At 44.3% G+C, this 15,598-nt stretch overlaps 2 protein-coding genes across 3 annotated transcripts; both read right to left on the reverse strand.

Moving 5' to 3' along the window:
• Positions 1 to 7,934: 7,934 nt before the first annotated feature.
• eif3g (eukaryotic translation initiation factor 3, subunit G) lies at positions 7,935 to 10,939 on the reverse strand. Of its 2 annotated transcripts, none has more exons than XM_010730343.3 (10): positions 10,807 to 10,939; positions 10,660 to 10,706; positions 9,711 to 9,799; positions 9,395 to 9,454; positions 9,189 to 9,293; positions 8,853 to 9,048; positions 8,639 to 8,749; positions 8,389 to 8,525; positions 8,161 to 8,267; positions 7,935 to 8,073 (listed from the first exon to the last, which is right to left on the reverse strand). In XM_010730343.3, the coding sequence occupies exons 1-10, from the start codon at positions 10,827 to 10,829 to the stop codon at positions 8,058 to 8,060; spliced, it is 891 nt and encodes a 296-aa protein (XP_010728645.1). In that variant the 5' UTR covers positions 10,830 to 10,939; the 3' UTR covers positions 7,935 to 8,057. The 2 variants fall into 2 exon arrangements, with proteins under 2 accessions (XP_010728645.1, XP_010728644.1); XM_010730342.3 differs by having other exon boundaries at positions 8,633 to 8,749.
• Positions 10,940 to 12,553: 1,614 nt separating this feature from the next.
• On the reverse strand, positions 12,554 to 14,271 carry p2ry11 (purinergic receptor P2Y11). Its single transcript, XM_010730426.3, has 2 exons — positions 14,113 to 14,271; positions 12,554 to 13,835 (listed from the first exon to the last, which is right to left on the reverse strand). The coding sequence occupies exon 2, from the start codon at positions 13,783 to 13,785 to the stop codon at positions 12,865 to 12,867; it is 921 nt and encodes a 306-aa protein (XP_010728728.2). The 5' UTR covers positions 13,786 to 13,835; positions 14,113 to 14,271; the 3' UTR covers positions 12,554 to 12,864.
• Between the last annotated feature and the right edge of the window lie 1,327 nt (positions 14,272 to 15,598).

A 15,598-nucleotide genomic window follows, 5' to 3' on the forward strand; every position in this document is an offset into this window, starting at 1 on the left:
ATATTTATATTTAACATTTAATCTGTGTCTATAATAACCAGATCCTGAAATGTAGATGTGACATGAGGGGTTGCTGAATAAAGACACACACACACACACTCACACACACACACACATATATATATATGTCTGTGTGTGTGTGTGTGTATGTGTATGTGTATGTATGTACACGTTAGTGCTCTTTATTCAGAAAACCCTCATGTCACATCTACATTTCAGGATCTGGTTATTATAGACACAGATTAAATGTTAAATATAAATATTTCAATATTTATCATCACAGTAACAGTGTTACACAGATTAGTAACTGTAAACACTCAGCATTAGAAAAATACATACGTTGGTTTGGTGCTTACATAAGGAGTAAACATTTATAATCATCACTTTAAAAGTTACATACGTTGTTTTTGGTGCCTGTTTGTTTCCCAGATATATGAGTGTGTGTGTGAATGGGTGTATAAGAGACATTAACTTAAAGAACTTTGTAGAAAGGCGCTTTATGAAGTTCAGTCCATTTCCTTGTATTAGTTTACCGGCAGATCTGCCCGATCCAATATGGCGGCGATGTCGATGTACGATTCAGCGCTCAATGCGGCGTCTATGTATATATGTCTATGGCTGTCCCCGAGCCTTTCCAAGCTGACCCAGAGCCGGTCGCGCCGCACCGCCGCAGAGGAAATGTGCCCGCCGTGGGCCAGCCAGAGCCGGGGAGAGGCCCCATGAGAGGATCCTCCCGCACTGTGCGGCCGTCCCTGACCCGCCAAGTTGAATCCCGCGGGCAGACTGCGTGGAAGTTGCGGAAAAATCATGGCGATTGGTTAAAATTGCAACACCGCCCTAAATTCACATGGATTCACTGAAGTTGCGTTGAAGTTGCAAATGGCAACATCGCGAATTCCTGCAGGGTCTGATAATACAAAATACAAAGTTACACACAATAGCACATAACATACACCCACAATGTCAGTGGCTACAGAGCTGAGTATCCTTTAGCAGACGTTTTAATTTGGTTTTAAATGTACTGATGGAGGTGCAGCTCTTTATATCGTCAGGTTTGTCATTCCACTGAGTGGTGTCTTTCACAGAGAAGGCTGATTGCCCAAATGCCGAGTGACGAAATGGTATGGTACAATCTCATATTCTAAATTTGAGAATAATCTAAAATTCTCAAAGCTCAGTAACTTGTATTTTTCCAGTACCCTACAGTTATGGAAATGCATTGGCTTTTTGTCTAGAGTTTTTAGAGTTTGTTTGTGTATGGATTTAAGAGGTCTTGGTTGTTTCTCCAGCCTGCCCCCAGCATGTAATACAATGAGACATATGGGAAAGAATCATAGCATGCATAAATATCTTGGCTGCGTCCAAAGAGAGACAGTATGTGTGTATCCCGAACAGTACAGATATTTACTGCACACACACACACAGTATACTGAGCAGTAGACATATATACTGCAAACACACAGACAGTATGTCTGCAGTAAAGATGTCTACTGCTCAGTATACTGTTTGTATATCCTGAGCAGTACAGATATTTACTGCACACACACACGCACAGTATACTGAGCAGTAGACATATTTACTGCACACACACAAAGACAGTATACTGAGCAGTAGACATATTTACTGCAAACACACAGAGAGTACTTCCCATGGACCCACCACCCATGGGAGGGGTCTCAGGGGGCAGGTGCGGAGAGAGATGTGTGGCAGTCGGAGGCGGGGACCCTGGTGGTCCGACCCCTGGTTGCAGAAGCTGGCTCTGGGGACGTGGAACGCCACCTCTCTGGCGGGGAAGGAGCCTGAGCTGGTGCGCGAGGTTGAGAGGTACCGGCTAGATATAGTCGGGCTCGCCTCAACGCACAGCGTGGGGTCCGGAACCAGTTTCCTTGAGAGGGGTTGGACGCTCTACCACTCTGGTGTTGCCCCCGGCGAGAGGCGCAGAGCGGGGGTGGGAATGCTTGTTTCCCCCCGGCTCAGTGCCTGTATGTTGGGCTTCACCCCGGTGGACGAGAGGGTAGCCACCCTTCGCCTTCGGGTGGGGGCACAGGTCCTGAATGTCGTCTGTGTCTATGCACTGAATGGCAGATCAGAGTACCCACCCTTTTTGGAGTCTTAAGAGGGGGTGCTGGAGAGCGCTCCCTCTGGGGACTCCCTCGTCCTCCTGGGGGACTTCAATGCTCACGTGGGCAGCGACAGTGAGACCTGGAGGGGCGTGATTGGGAGGAACGGCCCCCCTGATCTGAACCCAAGTGGTGTTCTCTTATTGGACTTCTGTGCTCGTCATGGATTGTCCATAACGAACACCATGTTCAAGCATAAGGGTGTCCACATGTGCACTTGGCACCAGGACGCCCTCGGCCGTAGTTCGATGATCGACTTTGTGGTCGTGTCGTCGGACTTGCGGCCATATGTTTTGGACACTCGGGTGAAGAGAGGGGCGGAGCTGTCAACTGATCACCACCTGGTGGTGAGTTGGCTCCGATGGTGGGGGAGGATGGCGGTCAGACCTGGCAGGCCCAAACGTTCTGTGCGGGTTTGCTGGGAACGTCTGGCTGAATCTCCTGTCAGAAAGAGTTTCAACTCCCACCTCCGGGAGAGCTTCACTCATGTCCCGGGGGAGGCGGGGGACATTGAGTCCGAGTGGACCCTGTTGCGTTCCCCCATTGTCGAGGTGGCTGACCAGAGCTGTGGCCGTAAGGTGGTCGGTGCCTGACGCGGCGGCCCCCGAACCCGCTGGTGGACACCGGCGGTGAGTTGTGGGGCTGTCTTGGTTGACGCGTCTCTGCAACATCGCGTGGACATCGGGGGCAGTGCCTCTGGACTGGCAGACCGGGGTGGTGGTTCCCCTCTTCGGGTGGGGGGACGGGTCCTGAATGTCGTCTGTGTCTATGCACTGAATGGCAGTTCAGAGTACCCACCCTTTTTGGAGTCTTAAGAGGGGGTGCTGGAGAGCGCTCCCTCTGGGGACTCCCTCGTCCTCCTGGGGGACTTCAATGCTCACGTGGGCAGCGACAGTGAGACCTGGAGGGGCGTGATTGGGAGGAACGGCTTCCCTGATCTGAACCCGAGTGGTGTTCTCTTATTGGACTTCTGTGCTCGTCATGGATTGTCAATAACGAACACCATGTTCAAGCATAAGGGTGTCCATATGTGCACTTGACACCAGGACGCCCTTGGCCGCAGTTCAATGATTGACTTTGTGGTCGAGTCGTCGGACTTGTGGCCTCATGTTTTGGACATTCGGGTGAAGAGAGGGGCGGAGCTGTCAACTGATCACCACCTGGTGGTGAGTTGGCTCCGATGGTGGGGGAGGATGGCGGTCAGACCTGGCAGGCCCAAACGTTCTGTGCGGGTTTGCTGGGAACGTCTGGCTGAATCTCCTGTCAGAAAGAGTTTCAACTCCCACCTCCGGGAGAGCTTCACTCATGTCCCGGGGGAGGCGGGGGACATTGAGTCCGAGTGGACCCTGTTGCGTTCCCCCATTGTCGAGGCGGCTGACCGGAGCTGTGGCCGTAAGGTGGTCGGTGCCTGACGCGGCGGCCCCCGAACCCGCTGGTGGACACCGGCGGTGATGTTGTGGGGCTGTCTTGGTTGACGCGTCTCTGCAACATTCGCGTGGACATCGGGGGCAGTGCCTCTGGACTGGCAGACCGGGGTGGTGGTTCCCCTCTTTGGGTGGGGGGACGGTTCCTGAATGTCGTCTGTGTCTATGCACTGAATGGCAGTTCAGAGTACCCACCCTTTTTGGAGTCTTAAGAGGGGGTGTTGGAGAGCGCTTCCTCTGGGGACTCCCTCGTCCTCCTGGGGGACTTCAATGCTCACGTGGGCAGCGACAGTGAGACCTGGAGGGGTGTGATTGGGAGGAACGGCTCCCCTGATCTGAACCCGAGTGGTGTTCTCTTATTGGACTTCTGTGCTCGTCATGGATTGTCAATAACGAACACCATGTTCAAGCATAAGGGTGTCCATATGTGCACTTGGCACCAGGACGCCCTTGGCCGCAGTTCAATGATTGACTTTGTGGTCGAGTCGTCGGACTTGTGGCCTCATGTTTTGGACATTCGGGTGAAGAGAGGGGCGGAGCTGTCAACTGATCACCACCTGGTGGTGAGTTGGCTCCGATGGTGGGGGAGGATGGCGATCAGACCTGGCAGGCCCAAACTTTCTGTGCGGGTTTGCTGGGAACGTCTGGCTGAATCTCCTGTCAGAAAGAGTTTCAACTCCCACCTCCGGGAGAGCTTCACTCATGTCCCGGGGGAGGCGGGGGGACATTGAGTCCGAGTGGACCCTGTTGCGTTCCCCCATTGTCGAGGCGGCTGACCGGAGCTGTGGCCGTAAGGTGGTCGGTGCCTGACGCGGCGGCCCCCGAACCCGCTGGTGGACACCGGCGGTGATGTTGTGGGGCTGTCTTGGTTGACGCGTCTCTGCAACATCGCGTGGACATCGGGGGCAGTGCCTCTGGACTGGCAGACCGGGGTGGTGGTTCCCCTCTTCGGGTGGGGGGACGGTTCCTGAATGTCGTCTGTGTCTATGCACTGAATGGCAGTTCAGAGTACCCACCCTTTTTGGAGTCTTAAGAGGGGGTGCTGGAGAGCGCTCCCTCTGGGCTAGAGACCGCATTAGTCAAAGTCACAAATTACCTCCTAATGGCATCAGACAAAGGACTCATCTATGTACTTGTCCTGTTAGATCTTAGTGCTGCACTTGACAGAGGCTGCTCAAATAAGTTTCTTAGGACTAATTCAGAATGCTGCTGCACATGTTCTGACAGGAACCAAGATCAGAGATCACATCTCTCCCATTTTGGCTTCCTTGCACTGGCTCCCTGTTCCCTGGCTCTTCTCCTTACTTACAAAGCTCTTCATGGTCAGGCACCATCATATCTAAAAGAGCTCATAGTACCTTACTACCCCTCTAGAACACTGCGCTCTCAGAATGCTGGGTTCCTTGTGGTTTCTAAAAGTAGTTCTGTGGAACAAACTACCATTCTGGGTTCGGGAGGCTGTCATGGTCAACATTTTTAAGAGTAGACCATTACCACCACCATCTGTAAACATACATGTCTCATTAATGCATGTTACTAACTAAACTTCTTCCCCGGAGTTTCTGTGCTCTTATCGTCCAGCAGGTTCTCATGGATCGTGGCTGCTGCTGCACGACATCCACTACATGTATTACTGTCATTATTGTTACCATATCTCCATTACAGTTTATAGTTAGTTGATGATCTATCTCATCACAGGTCCCACTGCTACTGTAATCATTTTATCATTTATTGTAATTGTACAATACGTTTGTGTTGATTTCTTCTGTACCCGTGACATCTATTGCACGTCTGTCCACACAGTCAGAGACAGTCAGCGTGGATGATTTTCTTCTTCTCTATTTATATATGTATATATTTGTATGAGTGAGTTTTTATTCATTTTAAATAAAAACACATGAACCTAATTTTGTGTTATGTGTATCTGAAATGGGGGTCAAATGAAGTAATGAAAGATTTTTTTTATTTTAGACCAACTATATTAGTTTAAGTTGTACAAATGTATAAATCAGTTTAGGCTTTTTTTGTCTGTGTTTGATAAAGATGAGTTCAACCAACTCAATTAAATCATATTACAATGAGGTACTTAGTTCAAGTTGGGGCTACATAAATTTAATGGATGGAAATCCTGCCCAAAATTGATTCAGTGTATTTCAGTGTACCTAAGAAGTCTCATCCATCTGTGCTCAATGACTATAGACCCATTGCCTTGACATCCTACATTATGAAAGTCTTAGAGAGACTGGTTTTGGTACATCTCGGACCTCAGGTAACCTTCTTACTAGACCTGCTGTAGTTTGCCTACCACCCCATGGCATGTGGCGTGGTGTGGGGTTAACCACCTTATCTTGAATGTGGCCAAAACAAAAGAGATGGTTGTGGATTTTAGGGAGACCCAAGTCTGACCTGAGCACAGTTTCCATCCAGGGTGTGGAGGTGAAGGTGGAGGACTATAAATACTTAAGTGTGCACCGAGACAACAGGCTGGACTGGAGGTGTAACACTGAGGCTGTCTACAAGGAGGGGCAGACTAGACTCTACTTCCTGAGGAAACTCAGGTCCTTCAATGTGTGCAGCAAGATGTTGCAGATGTTCTGCCAGTCTGTTGTTGCAAGTTCCATCTTCTTTGCAGCCATCTGTTGGGGCAACAGCAACACCAAGAAACTTAATAAACTAATTAGGAAGGCTGGCTCTGTACACACACCTCAACACTGCCTGCCATAACAGTCCAGGCAGTGTCATATCATTGTTTGTGCTAAGTAAAGTACATTTTGATGCATCTATAATAACAGTGTGTGTCTGTGTACAAGCTATATAGTACTGGCAACAGAATAATCATAGCTGCATTTGACACATTTCACTGTCACTGTTACTGGGACAATCAATGAAACTGAGCCATCAATGTTGTTATTAAGTCCACCTGTGTTTGTCCTGCTTTGACAAGTCGAAACATCTGCTGTGCAACCGGTCCATTGTGCTCATGGTGAAGAGTTGTGGGGTTAATGGATGGGTGGATGGCTCATGCAATATATTTTGCGAGAATCCTCTACAACTCATAAGAAATACCTACAAACATGATCAGCAGATATCAAGAGTACATATGTGATTACACCTTGTGCAACAAACATTCATCTTCTGAACATAAACTGAACATTTCAATTTACGAAAATCTTTGTATCTTTGAAAATAATCCTGTTGAGAAGCAGGGATGCTGGAAGTAATTTTACATTTGGGGGGGCTGAGAAACGTTCCGATGACGTCATAATGCGAAAGGGCAACATAAATAAATAACATTCTCGATAGGGTGTTACATTTGGTTTATATGCCTAGTAATCCTGTGATACAGGCTATAATTTACAATGAGATGTCATTACAACTAACCTGTATTAGACCTACAGAGGTTTTAGAAATACATCATAAGGCCAACTTGATGGCAACGTAATGCAAACTCAGGAATGTGGATGTGCTTCATTGAATCACACATGAAATGCAAGTATTTTTTTAGAATGTCTTTAATTAAGACCTCATATATTTAATTTCACGCACAATATACCGAGATTAGGCACTAGACAGCATTAGAAACAAGTAACATAGTGTTACCTTTTAAAAACCTTCTCTTGCTCTGAACCAGTTGGGAACTGGTTTGACGTTTTGGCTCGTTGCTGGTAACTAGCTAACATCTTAGAGTCCGGGCAAAAGTGTGGGAAGAAAGAAGGACAAAGTAGTGGCTTTCTTGCAAAACCGCACATTTAATTCCTTTAAAAAAAAAAAAGCAGAAGACACATCAGGCCAAGTCAAAATCTGACTGGACACTGCTAAAACACTCGGACGTTCACATGAGCTAACTCTGCTGTGTACATCTAACACACTGGATGTGTACCCCTTCCTCCTGTGTTTACCTGTTTGCACCTGTACGCCACACACACCGGGCCACCGTCTTAAAAGGACAGGGCTGGCCGGTAACAATAGCCTAGATGAGGCTAACTGATTTTATAGTTTTTACAAACGTTAAGAAGGAGAAAAAAAAGTCCTTCCTCTGAACTCCAAAGCCTTATTTCTGCCTTGAAAGACCGGGAGAAGAGAGGGTGATCAGTTGATGGTAGTGCTGGTAAAGACCCTTGAATACTGACACATTCCACATTCATCGTCTTTCGCTGTTTGGTGGACCCATGACCCACAGGATCTTTGAAAGAAAATCTGAAATTCTTTTCTGACTCATACTTTTTAGCTCTGTTCAAAATGCTCTTGCTAGCCTAGTTGTTACGTCCAGAGTAGACGCTTTAAACGGTCATTAAGTGTTTGTGGTACTAAATTTTGTGAATCAAATCATGCTTGTGACATTTATAGTCAAATATGTTATTTTAGTTATGTAAATAAAATGACAATAGTATAATAAGTGTGAGATTTATTTATTTATTTCAACGTTTTTTTTGCATTTCCATTCCACTTCCAGCGTCCGTGATTTTACCACAACAATAAATCTGGCATCCTTGAATATATTCTGATGGATTCCTCAGTTGTTTGACGGTCTGCAAAGAGAGTAAGATAAAAGGTTGGGGGCAAGAATAAATAACATGCTTAAACGCTATGTTGAAAAAACAGTGACATTCACTTACTTGGCCCATTCAACATTGAGAATAAGATGATCATATCCAAATCCTGACACTCCTGCGATGGCTCTGGCTGCGTCCTCCCGACGATGGAAACTGATGAAGGCAAAACCCTGCAGGAAACACAGCAAATAGTTTATGAACTACCCAGTAGGTCCTGCACTTGTGTAAGAATTACAGATGACTCAAACATAAAAATGTGCAGGTCTTTATATTCTTAAGATCAGGACTGACCTTTGATTGCCCAGTGTTCTTGTCTTTGGCCAGGTAGATTCTCGAGATGGAGCCAAATGGTCTGAAGAGCTCCTGCAAGTCTGTCTCACGGGTGTCCTCAGACAGATTGGTCACACGAATTGTGGCATTGTCATCAGCTGTAACGGTCACAAACACATACAGTTTATATTGCGTAATGCTCTTAACAGCTGTATAATGACTCATGTGGGGAATAGGTGTATAGCAAAATGGAGCAATAACTTACACCCACCTCTGCGGTTGGGCTGCATGGACTCCCCTCTTCGGGTACCTCCATCCCTCAGGCTCGGGGGAACGTACTTTCCAGTCTTGCTCTGCGCAGGCTGTGCAGGCTCTGGTTCCGCTGGTGAAAGGAGAAAAGCAGGCCACACCAGTTAGAACTTTAAGAACCTAGTCTAGCACATGATAAACAAATCAAAATCTAGTGAATGGAGTGCTGATGGTACCAGAGCCAGCAGGCTTCTCCTTGTCTGCAGTGGAAAGCCCAAGCTGTTCAGCCAACTCCTTCTGCATGGGGCCCAGGGTGTCCTTGTACGGACAGCGGGTGGTCCAATGGTCGCCTTTGCAAATACGACAAGACACGATCTTCTGCCCTTTAAGTTTGTTCATTGGATCTTCATCCTGGTCTTGGGCATTCAAGTCCTGCAAGAGGTAAAATCACGTTCTTTGTCACAAATCAAGTCAATCAAGAAAAAGGTTAAAGCATATTTACATTATTATGTGGATTGCTACACATTAATGAGCAGCAGTACAAAATCTTGAAGCTGATGATAGATGCTTACCTCTTTGCTGGAAATGAAAGTCATGAAGACATCATCACTGACTGTGGTGGTGGCGACATTAGGACCTGGAGCATCAAACTCTGAGTTGCCAAATTTCTTCCAGTTCTGAAATAAGAACAATATATTACACAACATATGACTTTCCCAAAGTCTTGTTCATTTCAAAATGAAGGCAGCTTCAACTGAATTCAATATAAATGAAAGACCTTTCTCCTGGCAACAGCTTTTGAAGCTTTTCTTGTCTCGATCTTAAAGGTCCGCACAATCTAGAGGACAAAAATGCAAATTCGTTTTAATTTCACTGAGCCAAAATGTTACTTTCTGTACTCAAAATGCCCAATTTAAAGCCTTAGTGTTGTGACCTTTAAGTTTTTTAGTGGTTAAGTGTCAATGAAATATTTTCCAAGAGTAGCACAGAACGTTTGATGTAGACTAAAATGCAAGATGAAGCATAAGAGCAACCATAAGCACATTCATACACAAACCGACACTGTAGAAAAAATAACTTAAAACCCAAATTACCTTGAACTTCTTTCCGTCATCGTCTATTTTATACTCGGTGATAGTTTTTATGTTTCCTTTGATGGTTTCCTTGGGGGATGGTAGTGTTCCTTACAAAATAAATGAGACATCAAGTTAGAATTAAACATTTCTCACCCTCTATATATATATATATATATATATATATATATATAAAAAGACAGCCTCGGACAATGTCCGATCCAATGGCAATGAAATATGGCGACAAGGATAAGATTAGAAAGGCCTTTTTTCCACCATAAATTCTCATCACTCTGATAAAAATAAGACCATTTGGTGTCAACAGTGTCAGTGAAGCAGCAACATTTATCACCTCTTGTTCTGAGTTGGTCCAGTACTTACTTTACACTCAAATTAAAACATTTATCAGGAGAATCGTTGCATAGTTAATCATATTTTTCGTTTAAGCCAAACTAAAGCCAGTAACGTAGCTAGTTACTATATTATATTACTAAAGCCAGTAACACAGCTAGTTACTATATTATATTACTATTACTAAAGCCAGTAACGTAGCTAGTTACTATATTATATTACTATTACTAAAGCCAGTAACGTAGCTAGTTACTATATTATATTACTATTACTAAAGCCAGTAACGTAGCTAGTTACTATATTATATTACTATTACTACAGCCAGTAACGTAGCTAACGCTAAGCTTGCTACCGTTACCAGTGAATGACAATGCCGACGTCACTGTCCGCGGGCCGTATGTCGACAACACGTTTCACCAGTGGCGTTAAATCTAATTTTATGTCAGTCTCTCAAACATATGACTCGACCTTTGAAAGATTAAACATTCAAAACGCGTCAGTTACGTATATTTTCAAGTCTGCTATTGCGCCCGACAACCACGTGGAGGTGGAAGCCGCCTCGCCGGCCTCTCGCTCAGGGAGACAGGCTACAAGAGACAGGCTAGCATTAGCTACCTACCTTCATCTCCTTCCTCCTCGACTTGGTCTGCCCAGCTGGGCTTGGAGCTGGAGGAGAGAGGTTGATATGCAATATAAGATGGACAAAAACAAAACAAAACACACACAGTACATGTAGACCTCGTTAAATGTTTCCAATAACACTCACTCGTCGTATTCGATCGACGGCATCCTCTCAGCTAGCTTAGCTTCAGGACAGCAAAGACCGAGGCAGTACGAGCTCAGCCCAGCCGCCACCACACTCACTTCCGGGATTAAACTTCGCAATAAAAGTACGTTAGTATCGTTACTTCAAAATAAGAGTCGTGTATTTATTTATTTATTTTAACCAGGGGTTTCAAGTTTTACCGGTGGAAGTGTGGAAATAATGATAACGATGAAGATGAATAATGATAAGAAATGCTATCTCTATTTTTTATTATGGTAAAAATGTAGAGCAGAACTATAGAGCACTAGCTTTCCCTTCATCAATTTCTGAACACCCCACAACAATCTGAGGATAGTTTTATGGGTTTTAGGCTAGACGAAGCATACTTTTTCAGGTATGATATTCTACACCACCCACACACACCACAAACCACATATATATTATACACACCACACACACATACATACATATATACAACATTCACACCCGTTTAGAACACCGAATTTTTTACTAAAATTATTCAGTTTATTGTGTCATTGCACTCTGAAATGAAAGGATAGAACAAATAAGCAATTTGAGTTGAAAAAGAAATCATAGAATCAATTTATAGACCAAAATGTATTCTAAACTTCTGACTCAAAGTAGCCACCTTTGGCAGATATAACAGAACAGCTGAACACACTCGTAGCATTCTTTCTACAATAGAAATCAAAGATTCTTCAGAAAGTTCTTCCCAGGTCTGTTGCAGAAGTTCCCATAAATGTGTAGCAATTGTAGGTTGCTTGGCTTTAACTCTTCTGTCCAGTTCATCCCAAACCAGCTCGATGGGGTTTAAGTCTGGAGACTGTGCTGGCCACTCCATGTTTTCAAGCTTGAGCTTGATCTTGTTCATCTTGTTCTTTTTTCTTGAGGTAGTTTTGGCATAGCTTGGACTTGTTCGCTTCACAGTTGAAACTGAGACTTGCTTACTACGACCGCTATTAAGCTGTGCTTGAAGCTGTTGTCCTGTGAGCTGCCTATCATGCAAGCTGTTAACTCTCAGAAACTTGATTCAGTTGTGGCTTTAGATCTGCCAGACCGCTTCCTGTCAGTTTCCAGCAGTTTCTGATTAGCTGTAACTGTACTCACTGACACCTTGAATTTCTTTGCAATTTCTCTGTAGGAAAGACCTACATTTTTAAGTGTTATGACGGTCTGTCGCTCGCCATTTTTGTAGCAACACACTACTTTCTGCAGTACAGTACTGTTCACCTTATGCCCATGAGGGTCTGGTACCACACTGCTGCTTTTATGCAGACAGAGGGGGTTATAAGTAATCAAGAAAAGTTGGAACACCTGTATGAATTAGTAGCACCAGCTTTCAAGCCTGATTCAACCTTCATTGCTGCAGAACAGCTTTAAATTGTTAACCCACTTCAAATTTATGCTTTTTGTTGTTGAATGCTGAATACTTTCACTATTTTAAGTCCCCTAAACTCTACATAACCTGTGATTAAGAAGTCACTAGTCAACAACACTTCATAAGCAGTGAAACCACTTACTCAGAGAGAATCTGCTTTAAATGTATTAATAAAAAAATGTTAATTGTGATTATTTTTGTTCTGTTACAAAATCATGAGGATTTTCACAGATGTCTGTGATAATACACTCATTGTACTGGTGTGGATTAGAGATCAAAATCAGAACTTGGATGTCAGTGGATGTAACTACACTGGTCCAGTGCAAGGATGGCCACGAATCATACAGATGTCTTTTGACGTTTTATTTCTCTCCCTCTCTGATCATCAAACACTGTGAAAACTACAAAGAAATATGAATACAAACAGTTTCAGGTTAATGTGCTAATGTCAGTTGCTCAAACATGTTAACATAAGAGAAAGTAATCTCAGATGAAATCACAGAAACATTAACATCGTTCAGTATTACACAAATAAACCTTCATATTACACACAAAATAGCTATATATGATATGGGGCATCAGACAGAAAGTTAAAATTAGGCATAGTACAGCAACAAACACATTGAAATAATGATGTACCTAACAGAAAAGTAGCACCTTTACCCCGTCATCTCCCTCTCCTTGTTGTCATATCGGCTCTTCCCACAACAAGCTACTCTTATACTGTCAAACACCGCCATGTAAAGGATTGGATGGATACACATGTTCAGAGTTGCCAGTCCCTTGGACACTTGATACATGTTGTAGACCCAACAGTTAGTTCTGTTGCCTTGGATTTTCAGATACAAATTATAGATATGAAAGACATGGTGAGGCACAAAGGAAATGGCATACAGGACAATCACTGACATGACTAACAGGGCTACTTTGCCTTTCTCCAGTGAGGTTATACTGACACTTTTCCACACCACCCAAATCACCACACAGTAAGAAGTGAAAGTAACCAGAAAGGGAACAACACATCCAAACACAGCAAGAAATATAATGTAAGTGAAGTGAGGCCACTCTTCACTATTGTCGCAAATGGATACACAATGAGTCTTATTATCGTGCGTGTGACAAACAGAGGCAAATTTAAACACAGGGCAGGAAATGACTCCTACAGTGATCCAGATGATGACGCTGACGGCTTTGGCATGGGCAGGCTTCACATGAGATCGGGTAAAGAAGGGCCACACGAGGGCCACACATCGGTTCACGCTTATCGCCATGATGAAGAAGATGCTCACATATAGGTTGCAGGTGAAAAGGAACCTCTCGATTTTGCACACAGCATCACCAAATATCCAGTTTTTCTCCAGTGAGTAGTAGACAATCAGCAAAGGCAGGGTGAGGACATACAGCAGATCACTTATTGCCAGGTTACACGACAGGACAACACCAGTGTGCCAGTTTCTTCTCTCTCTAACGACCAGCAGCCACAGGGCAAACAGGTTTCCTGCCAGAGCAACAGTGAACTCAATCCCATACACTGAGGGCAGCAGGGCCATTTGAAAGCTCTCACAATCGAAGTCATGCATCTTGATTTCTACTGACGTTTATTTTCTTACTGCTTACTGCTGTCCAATACCTGGAAAGTGACGTATATCAACTCAATAAATCCTGTCATTTAAATAAGAGTCATATCAAGTTTAAGTACAGTTAGATTAAAACTGCATTTTGATTTCTGTTAAAAGTTAAGAAACCTATTTAGAAAAAGCTTTCTTCTTTCTTTTTTTTAAAAATAACCTCTACAGTATGTTAAAACTTAACATACTTAGCATACTTAAACTAAAAATGTTACATTACATTACAGTCTTGATTTAATTACAAGAAAATCAGAAATTAAAATGTTAACTTCGACTTACCCAAAGGCAGTTTTGCAGAGTGCTAGTACAGCTCACAACTTGTCTGAAGAGAAATCATTTCCTGTGTGGTCAATGGAAAAAAATAAATGTACGAAGACACTGAACAAACTCGATTACTACGTGCATGAGATACGGACAGCTTCAGACTAAAAGTAACTTCCTCTTGTGCTCTGCATACATTTCACAATTTGAAGAAGCCATCCCTGCTTTTCCTGTTTTTGCATGTGTTTCTGTGTTTGCCAATAATTCACAGGTTTTACTTTTTAATTTCCAGTTTCAGGCTGTTTCCCCCAAATGTCTATCTAGTGTTTCTGAAACTGTTCATCATGTTAGTGGAGTCTCGAAAATATATCCCTATAATAGGAGTTGCAGTACAAGTGAACAGTTTAGTTTTGAACTGGTTGACATGCTATTTTGTCTGTTCTTTAGATTTTCTATCGTTTGATCATATTAAAGCAAAATTAACTATTAATTCAAGGATTCAAGGATTCAAGGAGTTTTATTGTCATTACAGCACATGTAAAAACATGGGATGAAACGAAATTGGTTTCCCCTGGTCCCGGAGCAGCCCGGGGCCAGGGGATATTTTTTATATAAAATAAAAAAAAGCAATATGGATAGGATAGATAGATAGATAGATAGATAGATAGATAGATAGATAGATAGATAGATAGATAGATAGATAGATAGATAGATAGATAGAATATAAAATATAAAAAGTAAAGGCAAATTTAAATTAACACCATGTTGAGGTGGTGACATTGTGCAAGTGTCCAGGTTGTGCAAACAACTGCATTGTGCAAGTATTGCATAGTGCAAGGTATTATTGTCTGTGCATCTGTGGTGGGGTCCTGGTGGGGGATGGGGGCAGGGGCTACAGGGGCCCTCCAGAGTTTAACAGTCTCACAGCTTCTGGGAAGAAGCTGTTCCTCAGTCTGGTGGTCCTGCTCTTAATGCTCCGCAGCCTCCTGCCTGAGGGGAGAGGGGCAAACAGAGCGTGTGCTTGGTGAGTGGGGTCCTTCATGATGCAGGAGGCCCTTTTCCTGCATCTGGGGGTGTAAATGTCCGTGGTGGTGGATAGGCTGCGTCCCACAGTCCTCTGTGCAGCTTTAACCACCCTCTGCAGAGCCTTCCTCTCTGCCGCATAGAAGTTGCCGTGCCACATGGTGATGCAGGTGCACATGACGCTTTCCACCACACATCTATAGAAGGAGGTCAGGACTGAGCTCCCCAGTCCAGCGCGCCGCAGCCCCCTGAGGTAGAGGCGCTGGTGTGCCTTCCTAACCAGATAGGAAGTGTTGGTGCTCCTGGTGAGGCCGTTGGAGATGTGCACGCCCAGGTACCTGGAGACCTGGAGCTGGAGACCACTTCCACCGCTGTCCCTCCGATGTGCAGGGGAGGGGGGAGATGTCTGCCCCTTCTGAAGTCCACGACCATCTCCTTGGTCTTCTTCACGTTGATGCAGAGGTTGTTTTCTCTGCACCAA

This window comes from Larimichthys crocea, chromosome XII (assembly GCF_000972845.2).
Source record: "Larimichthys crocea isolate SSNF chromosome XII, L_crocea_2.0, whole genome shotgun sequence".
In the NCBI taxonomy this organism is placed as follows: domain Eukaryota; kingdom Metazoa; phylum Chordata; class Actinopteri; family Sciaenidae; genus Larimichthys; species Larimichthys crocea.